This window comes from Hyposmocoma kahamanoa, unplaced genomic scaffold (assembly GCF_003589595.1).
Source record: "Hyposmocoma kahamanoa isolate Upper Pololo Valley unplaced genomic scaffold, ASM358959v1 88, whole genome shotgun sequence".
NCBI classification, from domain to species: Eukaryota; Metazoa; Arthropoda; class Insecta; order Lepidoptera; family Cosmopterigidae; genus Hyposmocoma; species Hyposmocoma kahamanoa.
This window is the reverse complement of record NW_020654466.1, coordinates 7364684-7385817: the sequence shown is the minus strand read 5'-3', so window position 1 is coordinate 7385817 and position 21134 is coordinate 7364684. Positions and strand designations below refer to the sequence as shown.

General features: G+C 35.7%; 2 protein-coding genes across 2 annotated transcripts in view; one reads left to right on the top strand and one right to left on the bottom strand.

The window, feature by feature from the left end:
* Positions 1–1619: 1619 nt before the first annotated feature.
* The window catches only part of LOC113235615, a 46158-nt gene continuing 26643 nt past the window's right edge, over positions 1620–21134 (bottom strand). The window contains exons 9-11 of the mRNA XM_026471385.1: positions 14263–14331; positions 8210–8299; positions 1620–2039 (exon numbers count right to left, since the gene is read on the bottom strand). Of these exons, the coding sequence (XP_026327170.1) occupies positions 1959–2039; positions 8210–8299; positions 14263–14331 (240 nt within the window). The 3' untranslated portion in view covers positions 1620–1958. The remainder of the gene's footprint in view (positions 2040–8209; positions 8300–14262; positions 14332–21134) is intronic.
* LOC113235614 (malate dehydrogenase, mitochondrial-like) overlaps positions 18288–21134 on the top strand; it is a 15740-nt gene continuing 12893 nt past the window's right edge. Inside the window, exons 1-2 of the mRNA XM_026471384.1 lie at positions 18288–18516; positions 19541–19704. Of these exons, the coding sequence (XP_026327169.1) occupies positions 18324–18516; positions 19541–19704 (357 nt within the window). The 5' untranslated portion in view covers positions 18288–18323. The remainder of the gene's footprint in view (positions 18517–19540; positions 19705–21134) is intronic.

Sequence of the window (21134 nt, the reverse complement as noted above, 5' to 3'; positions counted from 1 at the left end):
CTGAAATATTTTGTTCAAATCATGAAAATTTAAAGATCACCTCATCATTTTGGTAAATAAAATAAATAGAAGAGGAAACATCGATGTAGTGTACGTTCCTTTACGCGCAGAGTATAATATATGTTTCAGCTTCAACGTTTCTTGGCTTCTAAGTTTCCTTTATTTTATTTCCACCCTATAAGTTAGAAAGAACAGAAATATGTTTTAAAAATGACTTTCGTTAATGTAGAAAAAAAAATAGTATCACGGTGGTGAAGCATCCTGACATTCAATAAATTGAATTACAATTAAGTTTATTGAATATCAGGATGTAGCGACATCTCTAGTTAGCTGCTGGTAGCTGTAAAGGTGTGTACCTGACTGAGTGACGTAATAGATTTATCACAGATGGCGCTACGGCAAAAGGATGAAGAGCTGTTCAACCTCATCCCCGTTCCTGCTCGCTGCACGTGTGCTGGCCTTCGTAGTCACCGTTTCACTACCTGCCGCATTCCATCGCGTACTAAAAGGTTCGGTGGCTCCTTTCTCTGCCGCACGTTGACAAATGGAACTCCCTTCCGGCACATGTCTTCCCTCCCTCTTATGATATGGGGTCCTTCAAACGAGGAGTGAAAAGGCATATTGTAGGCAGGCAGGGTGGAGGTGGCTAGTGCAGTGAGGGTTTCATCGCTGCACTAGGTTCCTTCGCGTTTGGATACCACTTTCCACTTAACATCAGGTGGAGTGGAGTCATTTGCCTGTCATTTATTGAAAAAAAAAAGAAAAAAAAGGTTGTTCAAAACCAAAACAAAGATCTGCGACAAGCACATCGATTTGGTCACTAGAATTGTATTTTGAAAAAAATCCAAATACAGGACAAACTTTTATCGAGGTTTTGTCCATAACTAATGTAGTGAGACTCATGGGAGTTTTACTCATGCATTCGGAATGAAACGTTTTCTCTAATTCTTTTGTTAACAGAGACATGTCCGATTTTAAGTTTGAAAAAAAAACGGTGTGCGTGGCTTAGTTGGCATAGATAAACCTCTGGCAGGGTTTGATATAAGACGTTGGTTCAAATCCAGAATTTTTTCGAAGTGCTATCACTCTTCACACTTCACACATCTTTGTATTTATAATATTATAACAAACTTATTAAATTGAATATCATGTTGATGAAACATCCTGACATCCAATAAAATTAATTAAAATAAAATAAATTATTCATTAATTTTTATTTTAACCAATTAATTAGTAAGGAACTTACATTTCACACTTTATAATAAAATTTAAATACAAGAACCGATGGCTCCGCCTTGTTGTCTCATTGATGTATTATAAAGCGTCACATTCACATTTGAAATATTTAGCAAACACCGCCATTCGTAGCGAACATGCATGTACTCTGTGACGAACATCAATGGTGCCCTTACCGTAACATAGGAAATAAAACTTCTATGTGAGTCTCTGTGACAATTCTATGCCTCCAAGTTCCAATGATGTTATTCTATTCCAATTTATCTAAAAACTATCTTTTTTAGTTATTCACATTTCAATGATTACCAACGACTAATACCTAAATACCGATCTTATAGCTATCTAACTTTTATGTTATTAGGTATACCATTGAGTGCAGAGATCTACATTACCTAATTGGCATGTTATGGTCGGATCCTTTTAGACACGAGCAATTTACATTACGCTAACTTAAAAATTGTAACTTTTCCATAACTTGAGGAAACTTTTTAATTTTCAAATAATAATATTTATGAATTGTTACTACAAGTTATTCACCAATAGATAATGGTGACGTGTTCAGTCTGTGCTTCCTTTTCCATCCTCTAAGGTGCTTCCAATAGTTTTTATTAGAGCTGTCGATGAATAATAAATCGTTGTGAATATTTCCGCATCGCCTTCCATGGGCCTTATTGATTTGACGATAGTACTCGCTTCCATTGACTTATGCATTATTGTCCGAGTTACGGTTTATTTGTATCGTAATTGTTGGTCCTGTCGAACTGTACTAGAATTATTAAATACATTGAGACCGTCGATATCATCTGCAAAAGAAATGTACATAATATAATTATACTATGTATGTACAGGTGCTTAGTAGGTAGATTAGTAGGTATACATTGAGCTGGTTAGCGGGTGCCGGAGAAGAGATTAAATTAAACATACGTATACCATTTCATACAGCACAACCACTATGTTAATGACATAAGATACCTACAATCAACAGCTTAACTTAGTTTTACAATTTATTTGATGTGAGAGTTATTTAAAATGTAAAGTTAGCTTTTATATACATATTACTTTAAATATTAATGATTTTTTTTAGGAAGTATTCAAAAATGTTTAAACGTGTTTGTGTTGCAGCCAAAGCCATGTTTATAAATAATAAAATTAAAAGCAGCGTGAATGTAGTACTTGGTACTTGGTGCAACGGGCTGATATCCGCAACTCGACGACAAAGCGCCTATTTTGCGTGTGGGTGAATGTAGTAAAAATTACTTGGAATGTTATAAACCACGAAACTGGAAGGGTCAATACTCGTAACTTAGATTTTCAACTAAGATTTAATGACAAAATTGTAAACACAGACGCAGAAGTTGCTAAAATATTTAAACTTTTGTTACTGACATTCCAATTTAAACTACTAAGTCGTTAAATTCAACTCCCACTGCCGCTGAATCATTACTAAAAGAAAATAATGCAGTTATTATCACTAATTTAAGGTTCCGTCATGTATTTCCAAACGACATTGTTAAAGCCTTCAAGTTTAAAGACATAAAAAATACTGCTGGTCTTGATGGTCTTTCAGTTAGAGTAATTAGTTCTATAGTTGGTTGTGTTGCGCCTTACTTAGCATATGTCTTTAATGAATATGTTGATGATGAGTGTGTTTCCTGACCTTATGAAGCTAAGTAAAGTTTATCCACTTTTTTAAATCTGGTACTATTTCAGACCCCACCAATTACAAACCTATTTCAATACTACCAACTCTCAGTAAAATAGTTTAAAAAATTGTTCTAAATCAGATGTGTGCACATTTTTATAGTAATAACTTAATGCCTCCTAAACACTTTGGTTTCACTCGGGGTCGCTCTACAACCGATGCTGGTGTTGAGTTGATAAAACATATATTTGGTGCATGGGAAGACTCACATGTTGCTATAGGTGTATCTGTGACCTTTCCAAGGCTTTTCATTGTGTGCACCATGATACTCTGGTCAGGAAACTTCGCCATTATGGTGTGGCGGGACATGACGTCGACCTTTTTAAATCGTATTTGAGTGGTAGGGTACAGAGGGTCGATGTTGACGGTACGAGATCGTCAGGGTCTGCAATTAGCATAGCTGTCCCTCAAGGTTCAATTCTAGACCCATTTTTGTTTTTAGTTTATATTAATGACTTACCTATCCTCATGGAGGGTATAAAACATGAGATAGTATTGTTTACTGATGATACTTCCTTATTATTTAAAGTTAAAAGGCATCAATGTTTCTACGACGATGTGAACAATGCTATATCTAAAGTACTTAAATGGTTTGCTGTTAATAACCTACTCCTTAATGAGAAAAAAAACAAATTGTGTGAAATTTACATTACCTAGTATTAGAGAGACGGTAACAAACATTGTAGTTAGAAACGAAAAATTGAATCTTGTGGATACAGTTATATTTCTAGGTGCTGTTTTGCAATGGGGTATACATATAAGTAACTTATCAAAACGGCTCAGCTCTGCAGTGTACGCGATTAAAAAAATACGGAAACTTTCAGACGTCGAAACCGCTAGATTGGTTTACTTCAGCTACTTTCACGGTCTAATGACATACGGTATTTTGCTTTGGGGTAATGCCGCCGATCTCAATAGAATCTTTGTCCTGCAGAAACGTGCGGTTAGGGCAATTTACAATCTGGGCCCCAGAGTATCTTTGAGAGATAAGTTTAAGGAAATTAACATTCTTACACTAGCGTCACAGTACATTTATGAAAATGTAATTTATGTTAAGAGGAATTGTAACTTCTTTATGAAAATTAGTGACAGACATAACATTAATACGAGGAATAAAAATAAATTAGCTGTTCTTGACAGTCGCATTCACAAAGACACAAATTCATTTAAGGAGTCTTTATACGCTTCTATAACAAGATTCTGTTGATATACAAAATTTGTCATTCACGAGGTTTAAAACTATAGTGTAACAAAAACTTTATACTATTATATAACTTTTACGTACTTGGACAGTAGTAACGGAGATAGTCTCGATTTCTGATGTTTGAAAGCAAAAATAATATATATATTGTAAATGTTGAATGTGTACAATTGTTATTTACAAAGAGCAACCCCTAGAGTTTCTTGCTCATTCTTTTCAGGGCAATCTACTTTATGAATGAGCGGTAGAGTTTAACCAATGTGACGATTTCAAGGTGATTTCAAGTGTAATAGGGTCAATTCGCGAAACGCAACAATTTTTGGTTCCCGAGTCATAAAAAATTAAACGTAAATTATATGTCCTTTTTTTTGTTTTAAATGATTAAGCACGTTTTTTTACATAAATGTCTGCAAATTAAAAACTTAAATCACTTATATTCTTACTATGATTTACATAAACAAGGTGCAAAGATCATTACCATGATCCAAAATTGTGGCTATATAATTGTTTTACGGTAAATGTTCATAAATCCTCAATGCAAAACTTTTGTTTCTTCGTACATTACAAAGGAATAGAATATTCACAATAAAATAATAAAAACTAAAGACCGTAATTTTTATTTAAACTTTTGTTACGTTAGAATCGTCATTACCATTACAATGACGTTGAGTTTTATTCTCGAACATTCTATGAGGCACTCCGGAGTGTTTACCCCCTGCGCGCTGGGCTCTTCAGTCACGAATACGGCACGAAGAAGGAGTGCACGCTTGCTTGCTAGACGCCGACATTTTTGGACGAATAAGTCTCCAGATTTAAGTGTATGTCACGCTTTCCTAACATTCCCGTTTACAGAGTTTTCTGGGTATGTATACATTTTGTAATTTTAAGTCCAGAAGTCTCAGGCTTTTTATAAACATGGGAGAAACAATCAAAAGAACGGTAGATTCTTCTGTAATACATGGTGGTGATGTTGATGCTTACGAGAAGTTTCTGCAAGTAGTTAAAAAAAATCTGAAAATGTTATCATCCTGATATTCATTCATTCATCCAGATATGATATTCCTGAGGAGAATATAACCGAGAAAGAAAAAAGGATTTTACATGACTTTCCAATTTGCAGAGGTACTCTTGCAGTACATCAAGTATTGTGGAAAAAGGGGATACCGAATCTAACATTTCGTAAAACCAATTGTTTTGAATGTGACTTCGGAAGTATTTGCATTCATGATAAACATTTAGGATTTTTGAGACTGCCATCATTAGCTACGATTCAGTCTTCTGTTTCTGATCCTGACAGCATGTGGTTCCTTTGATTGCCACTAAAAGACCGCGTGACGTACTCGTCAATATTACAAATAATAGATCCGAGGCATCTTCAAATTTAACAACGACTTTAAACATACGAATTTCGTTCAATAAAAAAAAAATGTTAAATTTAAAAAATCCATAAAATGAAAATTTTGATCTGATCTCTTACAAATAAGTTAGTGATTTAAGTTTTTTTGTCCTAAACATTATTAAGAATCTTTATGAGTCTGAAATATTATGTTTATGTTAAGTTTAGTTGTCTGTCTATATTAGGTATAGTTTTAAAGAAATCTTTATTTTAATTTTAAGTGACACATTGTTACAAAAATTCTTGTTAATTTTATAATTAAGAAAAATATTTAGATCAAGTGTAAGCCTCATTGGAGATCAAAGTAGATCAAGAAATCAATGCTTATTATATCAGTATTATTTTTATTAAACACAAATGTTTCGAAATAAACATTAAAACTAATTATTTAGAATCTATTTTTGTTACTCATAAGAACATTGTTACATTTTGTTATTAAAAACTTAAAAATGACTGTTAATTTTCGAAAAAATTTGTTAGTTTCTTATATGGTGAAGAAGTTAGTAGTTTTTACGTTAGTTTAAATTTTCCGCATAAGAAACATTGTTCATTTGTTATTTACGCATACAAAGATCAAAGTGTAGCTTAATTTTCTTTTAAGAATTTTTAAAGATAGTGATTAAAGAGGGGTTTGAAACAAAAACGTACTTTTTATTTCTTGAAAACAAATTTGTTTCTTGAAAACGTCCGTCTTAGCTCCTAAGAAGATAAATGCCCTAATATTCTATAATGGGTTAGTATATTTTTATAATTTCAAGCCTAAAAATTTATGTCCTACATCCCATTCGTCATAGCCAGTAATTTAGCGTCATTACCGTGCAGAAAAAGTCATTACCGTATCACTATGGTCATTACCATTTCATGACATAAATTTAAAATTTAATAACTTTGGATCTACTTGGTAAATTAAAGTGCCTTTCATATTTTTACAATGACAATTCATTTATCTTTTCGTTTGCGTTAGTTAGCACGCATTAAACTCAGTTTTCAAAAATGTGAACAAAAAAATACAAATATTTTAAAAACGCGAATTGACCCAATATTGCTTACCTATGAAATAAAGATTATTTTGATTGTACACAGAACATTATTTTATTTTTTTTTTAATTACAACTAACTAAAACTGCAAATCTTTTTTTAAAGTTACTTGATTTCCTCACCTAGAAATCCAACCGACCAAATGTGGAAAAAAACTGTATTTTAAAGATGATTAAAACTAAATTATGAAGCAAAATATCGTGTATCTAATATATTATTTAGAATAATTTCCCTCCGCATAGCTCTGGGACACCCACTACAATATCTCTTGTGAAACCACATGAAAGAGACCAATCTATAATCAATAATTATTCCGTTGATATAAATGCCATTTAAATAAGGATTACCAAAAATAAATTTTTGAAAATTCTTGGCAACCATCTTGGATTTCGAAATTAATGCCACATTCTCAATGAGAACTCCCAAACAACTCGAAACGTCTATAATTCTCGTTGTTGATCGACAATGTCGTAGTCACCTTTAGAATCCGTTCGTTACTTTTATTTTGTCAAAATAATCAAAATGAAACTACCATTAAGTAGTTACAAAACTCGATTTACGAAAAATACTTGGAAATAGTTTTCGCCTTGTTTACGGGTTTTTATGGGATTTTTACATTTGTTTAACATTTTTCTATTCTTCACACTTGTATTCAGAACCAAAAGGTTAGTTAGGGGGCTCAGAGTTCTTGGAGCACACACTTCACCTACCTATAGATATTGAAAATTACTCACAACGTGCTTTATTTTTTCCTTTGTAGTTGTAGTTTCAAAATTGTCAATAAATTTTAGACGTAAATTTTCCCATTTTGCCTTTTTTTCCAGTCGATTAGAATAACTGACGGAACTGATATTCCATATTGCAAGGTAATTGTTCTGCATTCTCTATAAATTCTTCAACTCGATTTTCGTCCATCGTAGTTAATTTGAAAAATTAACATGTACACCTCACTAACCGTGATGCAACCAAGCGTGGCTGCAGCGTGGCTGCAGCGCGACTGTCGCGCGGCCGCTGCGCGGTTGCAGCGCTTCTAGAAATTATATGAAAAGTGACAATCGCGCGGCCGCGGCCGCCACGCGGCTGCACGCTGCTCCAGCGCGACTAACATCGGCTAATTTGAACGCGCCCTAAATATCGCCGAGTCGCCGATCACTTTTTTAGTCGCCGTGCGACCCCTCGAAGTAGCCTAAATGGCGCAAAATCGCCTAATATGGCCACACTGACAACGGGCTGCGCGGCGTGTCGTTAAACTGCTGGGCAATTCGAAGTTTTAGACTTTTATTTTAACCTGTTTTCAGGATTTATAATATGATTGTATAAAGTACATCCTATAGTACAAAAAATTAGCACATTCTTCAGAAAATATCCTTTGGTGTATCGTACCTTTTTTTTATAAGATCGTTGTTTATTACTAAATACACCATAAACATAAACCATTTGATCTGGCAAACAGTTTTTCCCGCTTCTCCTCTAAAAATACATCTAATAAAAATATGGCACGTTTAAATCAATACTGTCACTACACGAAAAAGCAAAATTTTGGGAAATGGTCAACAAAGTTTCTGAAAGTAAGTTTAAATTTGCGAAAGCGAGAGTTTCGATTAATGACGGTATTGTTTTCAACGGAAAAACTAACCGTAGACAGTAAAGTGCCGTCGAGGGGAAAGAAACCATACACACTCGTCGCTGTACCTTGGATGTTCAGAACGGATGAAAAATGTTGTATCTGTAAAAAGTACTTATCACATGAATATTTAATCACCTACTCCTAAATTGATACGCTACAGAATCACATCACAAAAGTAATATTTTTCTGTTAACAGTACAAAAGATAAGGGTAAGATTACCCCCACTTTAATTTTTTATACTTGATTAATTAAAACCCTGTGTCGTACACAGACTTTAACGTTTTTTTTTAATTACGCGTCATTGCGGCATTTTTTCAAAAATCAGAAATTTAATAACAGTCTACAGTTGGAATTTTCCAGAAGTCTATACTGCTCTCGCTTTGCTCTCGGAACGAAACAGGACACAGTATTTTTGGTTTTAAAAAATTTGAGCTATAAGTATATCGTCGCCTTAGAATGAAAACCTCGCATATGCGTTTTCACATAATTCGATTTTACTGATTTGTGTTGAAAAAATACCTATAAACTTTTTGCTCAAATATATTATTAAAGTAATATAGTATCAGAAAGAGGTATTATTTAAACAATTAAAATGCTAACTGTAAATATTATTGCGTTTACAAAATTTTACGCCACATTTTCATCTTCGTCCTAAAAAATTACGTAGAAATCAAATACGAGATTTTCACTCTAAGACGACGATATACAGGATTACGTAAAATAATTTTTTTTTGTAGAATTCTATCTCAATATTTATTGCATTATACATTACACAGTGAGTTCAAAATGCACAGTTGACACCAACATTTAGATTTTAAATAAAAAAACATGTTCAAAGTTTATTAAGTAAAATTATTGTTGGTTATTTCATAAATATAGACTACTACATTAAAATCTAGGTTTGTAACAACTATAACCTCAACACGCCAATAGTTCCATCGCGCCACCGCTACATGGCATTAGTTGTACTCTGAAACGCGCTATCGGTTTGTTAACTCCAATAATATAAGTAATCTCATTTGTTTTAAATTGTTGATTTATTACCGCTATAGCAACTGTATGGCACAGAACGGCACTCAAGTTATTGAGATGTTTCGGTCTTTACTCCCCTGATATCTTAAATAAGCTTCGGCACTTAACTTGCGCTTTCACGCACGCACGTGAGACGCAGTGTTGGGTTTCTAGCCGCATACCTTTTTGTTTTGTCTTATATCTAATACACGCCTTTCGTCGCACTTTCCGTCTGCATCTCAATTTCGGCGCACCCCCGCCGCTCACCACCGCTACAATCTGGCGACCAACGAGGGCTACATAGAACCACAAAATTTTATAACGCGATCTGGACAATGGACTACGTACAAGTTGAAGACGACCACAAAGACGAGATGACGCAAGATGAATCTAAGCGAAGACCAGTTCGACCGTCTTTTGACGACAATTAGGAGCCAGCAACACTGTCAATACTTTTGACGAACTTCTTAATGGGGCCCGTGCCGTTGAACAAATATTACAAGAAAAACCCACGGAACCAGCGCCACCTCGGCCGGCAAGACCAAATTACAATAAAGAAAGATGCAACTTCTGCAGGACCTATGACCATTCTTACTATCAATGTCGCAAGCGTAAGAACAATGAGGGGAAGGCACCTACTCCACCTCAAGATATCAAACAAGAAGCAAGCCCACTGCTTTCAAAAGTATCTTGCTACGGTTGTGGCGCACCAGGCATCTACCGTAGCAATTGCCCGACGTGTTCAAATAAGCCACAAACAGCTTCTACTGCTAAAAACCTGGATTTTTGCGCCATAGGCATACGTATTGACGCACAAGCAAGACCTGCAGTGTTTATCTATTCAAATGAATATTGTTGGAAAAAGTTAAGATATATCAGTCAAAATCTTCGAAATATTCGTGAAAGTGTTACTTAATCGATTTATTGAGTGATTGCTTTAGAATTTTAAGCAAACAGGTTTGAATACTTTTTGTTCAAAATGGATTGGAACAGACTATAGATTATCTCCGCCTCGTAGAGACATTCCTAAAAGCGAACTTGAAAACTTGTTGAAAGACAAAATCATTGAGCCCTATAACTCTCCTTGGGCTGCACCTGTTGTAATGGTCCCTAAACCAAACGGATCACTTCGACTATGCGTGGACTATAGGAGGCTAAATCACATAATGGTACTTGACCCATATCCGATCCCAAGGATCGACGATTTGCTCCACGAAGCGAAGCCCACTCCATTTAAGTCGGCATTGGACCTGAAACCAGGATACTGGCAAATACCAATGAGGAAAGAAGACCAAGATTGTAATTTTATTTGCAATAAAGAATATTTCATTCATTCATTCATTCATTCAAGATAAAACTGCATTTATCACTCCTTTCGGTATATTCAAGTTTACAAGGATGCCTTTTGTTTTGAAAAACGCACCTGCAATGTTTCAAAGGATGATAGATAGATTTCAAATCAGTCTCAATAAAGTAAAATTATTAGCCGACCTTGACGATCTCATCGTGTTTTCTGAAAGTTTTCAATCTCGTCTCTCTGACCTCCGAGATGTACTCTCAAAGTTTCGACAATATAATTTGACGGCCCATAGAGAGAAATGTCGATTCTGCTGCTCTTTACTGCGATATTTAGGACATCTCATTACGGCGAACGGACTACAAGTAGACCCAGAAAAGACAGCTGCCATTGTTAAACTACCAACGCCAACTACTTTGAAACATTTGGTCATGTTCCTACATACTTGTTCCTGGTACCGCCGCTTTATCAAGAATTTTTCGAAGATTGCCGAGCCTCTAACACGTCTTATTAAGAAGAACGAGAAATGGTCATGGAGCAATAAACAAGACACAGCATATTGTGAACTGAAAAGACTGCTGACAACTGCTCCAATTCTGATACAAGCCAACGAATCGAAGCCCTACGTCCTCAAGAACGATGTGAGCAACTACGCTCTTACGGTCTTGGTCCAGGGGGAGGGAGAAGACGAGCATCCTGTGGAGTATGGTAGTAGACTTCTCACCCACCAGAACGCAACTACACCACAACTGAGAAAGAGGCATCAGCTGTGGTATGGGCTGCATCCAGTTTTCTGGAAGGTTTGCCAATCAAACCCGTTACTGACCATCAGGCTTTGAAATGGCTGATGTCACTGAGGTCTCCAACTGGAAGACTTGCTCGATGGGCTTTACAACTCCAAGCATATGATATCCCTATCAAATATGCACCCGGAAGGATGAATGTGGTGGCGGACGCTTTATCGCGGCCACCCTGTAACGATGAGAATCGAGACAATTGTGATGTCTGCACCATAACAGTGTACATACCTATGAGGGATCCAGCCGAGGTGAGGAAAGAGCAAATGAAAGATAAAAAAATCGCAAACATAGTTGAAGCTTTGGAAGAAACAAAGAATAAAGAGAATGCATATTATTAGAGCAATAAAGGCTATTTTCTAAATAATGGCCTATTGTATCGCAATAAACCCTGTACTGAAACAGATGAAATGAAATGAATGGGCTAATGTTCTGACCGTTCACCACGAAAGCCCCATGGCGGGGCACTACGAGTCTGAAAAGACGCACCAAACCATTTCGAAACGCTACTTCTGGCCTGGAATGCGGAAGTATATCGATAGTTACGTAAGAAATTCTATAAATTATCAGCATTATAAAGCTGCTAATCAAAAACCTGCGGGATTTTACAGACCACAGTGATAAATCAGCGATTCGAAACAATTGCATTTGACTTATTTGGACCATTACTAACTTCAGTTGACGGCCTGACATGGATATTAATAGTGGAAGATTTGGCCTCAAGGTGGGTCGAATTATTTGCTTTAGAATCTGCAACAGATGAGAAATGTGCTATGGTACTGGTGAATGAGATTTTCCTGCGGATCCCACAGAGGATGATTAGCGACAACGGTACGCAATTTGTGAGCGCCGTTATGCAGTAAATCGCTTATTGTTCGAAAATAAAGCATGCCTTCACTCCCGTGTATCATCCGGAAACGAATCCTGTAGAAAGGCGAAACAGAGATCTTATGACACAACTCGCAATAATCTTAGGGGACAATCACCGTGACTGGCGACTCTGCATACAATTAGTAAGGCAAACAGAGGTGTTTGCTCCAAATTTGCACCACGACGTGACCGACCTTACGTGATAAAAGAGCAAAAGGGCCCTTCTTCATATGAAATTGAGGATACAAAAAATCCCGGTGTTGCTCTTGGAGTATATCATTCGTCTGCACTGACACCTTTCAGGAGTGATGACAAGGATTACCCCCAGCCAATACAACCATTACGAAAACGGCACCTCAACCAGCGACAATACTGTTTAAGAATTGTTGATGCTTACTATCACTATAGCAACTGTATGGCACTGAACGGCACTCAAGTTATTGTGACGTTTCCGTCCTTACTCCCCTGCTATCTTACTTAAGCTTCGTAGGAATGGGCAATATAGCTTTTACTGAATATCTTATCGAAACTATACATCAATATTCGAAATCGGATTTCGAAACAATATATTTTCTGAAACTATATATTCATGGATACAGCCCGCGTGCGCTCTGCGTTGATACATTGCCGTTACTGATATGCAGAATCAGATTTCAAAACTATATATTATTGGACATAGTTCTACAAGAGTAATGCGGGTCAATGTTAGTATACAGTTTCGAAGACGCACAAAAAACGGTTTCGCGTTGATATCCACTCAGTGAATATGTAGTGAAAATCTGATACGAAGCAATATTGGTATATAGTTTGGAAAGTATATGATTTCGTATTGGTATCCACCCGGTAATAACTCGGCTTGATTCGGCATCGCTGTAAAATACGCGATACGGAGTAATATCGATATATAGTTTCTAAGATATACGATATTGCCACAATATATAGTTTCAATAACTATATACGATTTGTAACGCCCATTCCTAAACTTCCTAAGCTTCGGCACTTAACTTGTGCTTTCACGCACATGAGAGACGCACTGTTGGGTCCCTAGTCGCATACCTTTTTGTTTTGTCTTATATCTAATATACGCCTTGCGCACTTTCCGTCTGCGTCTCAATTTCTACGCACCCCCTCCGCTCACCAGCGCTACAGGTTGATATTTTGATTAATACGGATTTCGTATGCTATACATAGGATTTGTTTTACCATTATCCTGATTAAAAATATTAATGTCAGAGGAGTTTACATGTGATTCAGTTGCAATAATCACAGTTTCACAACCATACCTACATATAGTGCCCTTTAGTTAAATTAAAAGTTAAGTTTTAAGTTTGGAAGTCACATTTAGTTACCTAAAGCTCTTTTTAAGTGGTAATATTATTTTTTATACTTACTTCTACTAAGTTAAAAGACAAAAATTGAGGTTTTATAAAAGGCTAATTAAAATTCAACAAAAAATTCTATATAAAATATGTCTCATATTTGACACAAATAAACTATATAATATCAAAAATATATTTAAACTATTATTTTTCTCAGAAAAACATACAATTTATTCAAACTCATTTATCTCTGAATTTTGAATTTGCTTGTTATGCCTTTCTTTGTTCCAAGGGCAGTATACGTTACTTAAGAGTCAATAGTACCTCAGCTCGAATTAATTTTTTCCCGTACTAATACGGTTAATTATGCCTGGGATGTGGTTTTATTTCAGAATTTATTTTTTTACAAACGAAATTAAAGCCATTTGAAAAATGTATATTGTATAGTACAGCAGTACGGCTGAATGATGATGATGATGACATTGTATAGTGTGTGTTTTATTTAGTTCAATGGATAAGAAAAAAATCATTAGTGTACGTAAAGTACTTAATGGATACAGCGGTTTTCGTGTAAAATTTCGAGGTAAGTTTGTGTTTTTTCTACCGTGAAAATTTTTAGGAATCGTGTTTTCACACCTACTTTACTATATATTTTTTCCCAAAGTGATTAATTAAACACTTTCACTGTTATGCGGAATCAACCAAAGCAATTTGAAGTTGTATACTCTTAAGCAAGTGAAGATAAATAGCATGTTGTAAATTTTTACCTCCATTAGCATTCTGATGTCCTGTCCCTCTGTTGGAACGGTATACAAAGCATTTGCGATTCGTAATGTCTGAAACAAAACAATTTAATTCCTCAGATTATAAATTGTATTAGCATAAGTTCCTTAATCATAGCAACCTTTCGATTTGCACGAGTGTGTAAGTAAAATAATGCTTTGCGTAAACAATATTTGGATAATTATCAGGTTAGAATTTTGGTGGCCATTTTTATTATTTAAATATTCTTGAATATTATAGTGACGCATTATTTAAAATTAATAAAAAATAAATAAATATCGTGACGTATTATTTAATATTCAAGTGTAGTAACTTGAAATAGTATTTAATATCCACACCGAAATTAGGTACAAAAAACTAACCCGAAAATTACCCATTTACTATTGATAAAACAAAATGCGTAATTTTCAGGTTATTTTTCTCTATATAATTTCGGTCAATTTTTATTATTTAAGTATTCGAGTATATTATACTCAAATATCAAATAATATTTCAGGATACCACACTTTAATATTAAGTAATATCATAATAATATTTTAGAATATTTAAATAATATAAATTGCCACCGATATTAGGTAGAGAAAACTAACCTGAAGATTACCCAAATGTACCTACAATTGATTGACCTCGAAAGGTTTACGGGATTATTAGATAGTAATTATTCAATTAATATGAACAATTTTTATCATGGCAAGCTGTAGTAAAAGATGTTCGTATTCTTGACTAGAATCCAATCGCTTCAATTTCTCGCAGACTTTTGCGAGTCGCTATAGGGGCAATTACATACGTATTTGCATGATGTAAATAAATTAATTTATATATTTAGACTACACCAACAAACCTCATCTTTTAGCAACTTTCCTGTGTAAGACACAGAAATGACCTTCAATAACTGATAGCTTATCCAGACATAACAGTTGACTAATGTGAAAGGAGTATGTGTGCTTGTCATAAACCCCGAGTATATATAGTAACTTTCACTGGTCAAAGTGTGGAGGCATTGAAACATAGTGAATAGGATTATAGCTCGGAAATTTTCGTTCACATCCTTCGTTATTTGAGATATTTTACAGAACACTAACTCCATTCGCTTCAAAGGTAATGCTTTCGCCGTCTCATTGACCATTATAAATGCCAATGCTACATCTTTCTTATGTATCTGAAAATTCTGTATCAGCTCATTTATGCCAGTCAACGTAGAGGCTAACATTACGTTGAGAATATGGTGAAATGCCAACGCCGCCATCTGAACCATTTGGGGATAAATAAAGGTTAACGTCACTAGGATAATTTTCCACCAACTCTCACTCCGATTTAAGTTTACAATAAACGTTACCAGCGCAGAAATGAAGAGTATTATTACAATGTAACACATTTGAGTGTAGACTTTTCTAAGTATATTTATACGAATGTCTGTTGGAAAATCAAGCCATGCTGATGATATATCATTTAGAATACGTAAATAATTGTGACGGTTGACGAAAGTGCAGATATAGATGACGTTGCAGATAAGTAGTAGCGAGGACATTTCAATAACATAGTTGAGTCGAGACAGTATCGCGCCAATGTAAAAGCCGCGGTCAGTAGTAGTAAGCACGTCTTGAATATGCACTACAAAAAATGTATAGATAAACATAATATGTGATATTGCACACAAAGAATTAAAATAAATTGATTTCTTGTTCATTTTAAACAATTGTTTGTCCTTTAAAAATTTAAAACTATAAGGAAATATACCAAAAAATTTAAGGTAAATATAGAGCGGTTTGAATATTTTGCAGATGTTCAAATCTGTGTTATTAAAAACATTAAATATTTTTTTCTTCAATGAGAACATTTTCACAAAGCAGCAATGACTGCTATATAAAAGAGTCGAAGAAGGTTTGGAATACAAATACGAAAAGCGAATCAACAATCGTTAAACAAATAAAGGTCCTACGTAGGTTTTTATTTACTTAGAAAGCATTTTCATCATGTGATTACATCAGCAAATGTTGTAATCACTGTGCATTCATAATATTGACAGCGGCCTGGATTGAAATCCACTGTAATTACAGTTTTGTACCTACGTAAATAATAAAGGCATAAAATGGTAAACTGCGTTAAAGGAGAAGCAAGTTTAAAATTATTAATATATGATTACGTAAGTTGAATCTATACTTTTAATATTTAAAGCCTGTACTTTAATATTTTAAAGTCAGAGCTACTGATTGAAGACACACTACTAAGACATCAGTTGTTAGAATTTTTGTCTGTATATCTATATGTTGTACAGGCTAATCCTCACAATGGTTGAATCAACTTTGATGTGGTGATTGATGTATTAAGATATACGCTTGGGTTAACATTTAGTGTTTGCTTCTTTTAAATCGGTTAATAAATTAAAAACACATGTAAATTTTAAAGAGTGCGGCCATTATAATGCATGCACAAATTGCTGACAAAATCTTTATTTGAAAATTGCGCAGGGTCAGACGCTGAAAGTGGTTGGTCAGGATATAAGTAAGAACAGCTCTACGTGGCCCTCTTGGATATTAGCAGTCAAGAAATCTGTTTGCATCGAGATATCGTTGGCAAGGAAGCATTACAGCGTGGAATATATATATTTGTAGGTGACATATCACTATCATGACAATTGTCATTTCCCATATACACCCTTGGTAGGTACTCGTAGTAGAAGAGCTCCTTGTGAAAAAGTTCGTTTCGGGGTATTACTGCCACCCTATTTCTATTTCTGCCGCCAAGCAGTAATGCGAGCATTACTTCGTTCCGGATTTAAAGGGGTACTAGTGAAATTACAGGCACATGAGACTTTTCAACTTCAACTGTCTCAGGGTAACAGGCGCAGTGGCAATGCCATTTGAGCGGTACTGCAACTGTTATGGACAGGCGTGACGCTCATCACCAGGTCCACGACTTGTTCGTGTCGTCACTTAGTGTCATAAAAAAAAAACTCAAACACCATTTATTTATTAATATCAAAGCAGACACATTTGTGCTATTTTATGATCACTTTGGTGCGTGTAATAAATTTTTACACGTGGAAAGTAATTGATTGTTTTCTACAATAGAGAGCTGTGATAAAATTATAACTTAACTCCACTGTATTTACCGGTGTATTCCGGCGAGCGAGAATATTTGGCAGCACTGCACTCTGAATGACGGAGATTGTGAAGAAGCAAGTCCACGAGTTTAAAGAGCAGCATAAAACTGAACTCGATGCTAAATGTGACAAGATAAAGGACAGCCCACCTTGCGCCATTAACCATAATTACGTTGGCAGTGTACTCACGTGTCTTAAATGTGCACGTGCAAGTCAGGCTACATTAGTCATTATCTTCGAGCGCATCAACGCCAACACGGAATACGGCCGGATATAGAATATAGGATATAGAACTCCGGTGTATTCCAATGTGTAAAAAAAATAGAAATATTTTGTTCATAGCTATTTAAATATTTCTATTTACTTTGTAATCTGTTATCAGTCCATTGTAGTCCACTGCTGGATATAAACCTCCCCCAATGTGCGACGTTTCGCCCGGTCTTCAAATTGTCTCATCCATTTCCTCCCAGCATCCTGTCACGGATCGTCATTTCATCGTTCTGCGTTCTACGTTTGCCGAGACACGGTCTGAAGAACTCGTTTCCCCCATCGGTTATCCGGTTCTCGTCAGATATACTAATAATTAAAACTCCTTCTTAGTCATATATATTAGGTATACTTTGCACTCAGGTATTAGGTATTTTTAGGCATTTTAGAAGCTAAATCGTTACGAAATTATGTCGTGTCGTTACTAAAATATTTAACTAACATAAAACTTAAACAAAGTAGCGCAAACAAAAAGGTTCTCAATAGAGCTTCTCTTTCAACTCCGCCAAAATGACAAGAAACTTCAATGCCACGTCATTATTCTATGAAATTTAGTTCTTTATAAATAAAACTAATTTTGAGAAAAATGGATCAAAATTTCTGTTAAAAGTAATGTTAAACTTGAAAAATTGTGTAAAATAAAGAATAAGTACAAAGCAAAATTTCAGTACAAATATGCTATTTAGTAACTCCAACATATTGCGGTCGAGTCGTAACTTGTGGTCGCGCTGCTACGGCGCGTGGTACGGCGCTTGCCACGATGCGTTGAAATGGCCCCCGGGTTTTACCACTCACCCTATGCGTAGACGCTACTGTACCTGTCCTGATGGCATGAAAGTCACTGTTTGTGGTGCTGCCGGTTGTACAGGTACGCATAGTCATATATAAGTATCTGACCATCTAGAGATTGCGTGATAAAGTTTATTTTAATAAAGGTAAGTGTGTTATTTACCGTTGTTTCTTTCATTTTTATTCAATGCAATATATTCTTCTTCTTCTTCTTCTTAATTAAGGAATTAACTCTTGTTGATCTCTATCAAGGGCGCTGAACAAAGATTGTAGTTACTCCTAACTACAATCTTTGTTCAGCGCCCTAAATTTGAGTTTCTGATACGGCATGACTTTAACTTTTTGTAACTTCGTGTAAGTCTTCCCTTGTCTCGTCTTCCTTTGATCTTCCCTTGTATAGAACTTCTAAGAATACTTTCATGTCGTATCAGATAGTGTTGGTGGGTAAGTTTGGAAGACAAACGAAGAAACGATGCAATAGATGTTTTATTTTTCCATAATTAAGATAAATCATTCTGTCAACAACAGCGTGCGGTTGTTACACCATCACCAAAATAGTAAGTATTTCCCATCTTTGTGGGTATCACAAAAATTTGGAAGAGGGCTGCCATCTGCCTTGAAAGTAGGTCTGCCAGGCTGCTGGTTTGTATCAATAGAATAGCAAACATTTCCCATCTATTTGGGTAGGTATCATAAAACAGCGAAGAGGAGTGCCAGTTTGTATCACCAGAATAGTATAATACATTTTCAAATTATTACGATATCATAGAACTTCGAAAAGGTTTGACAGATAGTATATCCCTAGAATAAAAATAGGCGCTTTGTCGTCGAGTTGCGCCACCAGCCCGTTGCACCAAGTACCATCCCTAGAATAGTAAACATTTCCCATCTATTTGGGTATCACAGAAATTCGGAGAGGGGCTGCTAGTTTGTATCACCGGAACTTTCCTATTTACGAGTATTGTATGTCATGTATTTGCAAGCTGAAGATAAACAACCGATGCGCATATGTATCCCTGTCGTATATGGCGCTCATTTAGATTGGATTAAATTGTTAGAGTTCTATTGTTTTTGCAAACGTAAGATAAATTTTCTTCAATCAGGACAGCCATTATCCCTGCTGTTGAAACAGTGCCCATTGATCGACGAGCTGGCGGTGTATGATCAGGTTCCGACATGTGGCTTCGGCATGGAGCTCAGCCATGTGGACACCAATTGCCGAATCGCCTCGTATTCAGGACGACACATGCTATGCGACGCACTCAAGGTTTATATTCCTGCTGCAATTTTAGTACCTTGTACAAGCCACACTCGCTATAATTATCCCTAGTTTGCAGGTTCCCTACAACGATATGACTATTAAATTTTTCCCGATATTTAAGAAAGGTTACACGGTTAGTGTTGGTTGATTAACCAATCTATAACTAGAGATAATCGTTTAGATAATGGCCATAACATTTTTAAAGTTTATCGTAAATCTACTTCAATTAGGTATATACTACGGAGCTTATGTTGTTCACATAAGCAATTTTTTTAACAAAATGTCCTGAATAATATTGAAAATATTTCGAATTAATCTGCGTTTAAGAGATTTTGTACGGATTCCTTCACACGCTTTGTCGTCCGAATGTCGACCTGAAGTATCTTTACATGAGTTTATATTCATATTCGTCGCTAGCGACCGCGTAAATAATTTATAAATTAAATTACTTCTTCTTGTGACCACTACAAGGGCTGTACAATTTGTCATTGGTAAAAGGCGCGTATCTACACAAAACCAAATATTACAGGAGAAGGTTTTAATGTTATTACTTTATTCTTTCAATTGCTTAGACTTTCATTTTTACACAGTGAGCATTAATTTATGTTGCCTATGGATTGCTAACAATAAGTTCCGGTAAAATTTGTTAATTTACTAGCCACGTCATTTACGCGGAATTGATTTACACACTAACTTACCGAAGTGGAAACTCGTACCCTAAGTTCCGCGGTATTAAAATCAAAGGCATTCAATAATATATATAACACTAATATAATTTGTAATATATATATCACTAATATAATTTGGGAGTTATTAACCGGTGTTATTCGCGTCCGTAGGCTGTGACTTTAGATTCCCTACATGTGACTCCTGGGTAGTGCCAAATGAACAACTGATTCCTTAAGATCTCAGGTTGTGAGGCTTTACGATGGTCTCACGTAATATCCAAATATCGCCTAGCTTGGTGGCAGAGCCCCTCATGGGTCTCACTGGTTAGCGACCACCCTCGCATCGGAGTTTGTAGCAAAGCACCTTTTGTATGTGTTCCGACTGTGCGTGCGAGTACCAGTTCCTCCCTCCCTCACAGTCTCACCAGTTCTCAGTTCGCATGGTCCTATAGCCCTGCTCTCCTGCGCTGAGCGTGCCGATACTCACATCAGCCGGGCTACATCTGTCAAGGATTTGGGTATATGGTTCGATGCCGAGTTGACTTTCCGGGAACATATTTCAAAATTAAATAAATCTTCGCGTAAGTGTCTCGGCTTTGTCATGAGACAATCAAGATCGTTCACATCAAATGACCTCACATCTCGTCTTTTTAACCGACTTCAAAAAAGGAGGAGGTTCTCAATTCGACTGTATGTTCTTTTTTTTTCTTCTTTTTTTTGTATGTATGTTACGCGATAACTCCGGTATTTGTGAACCGATTTTCATGA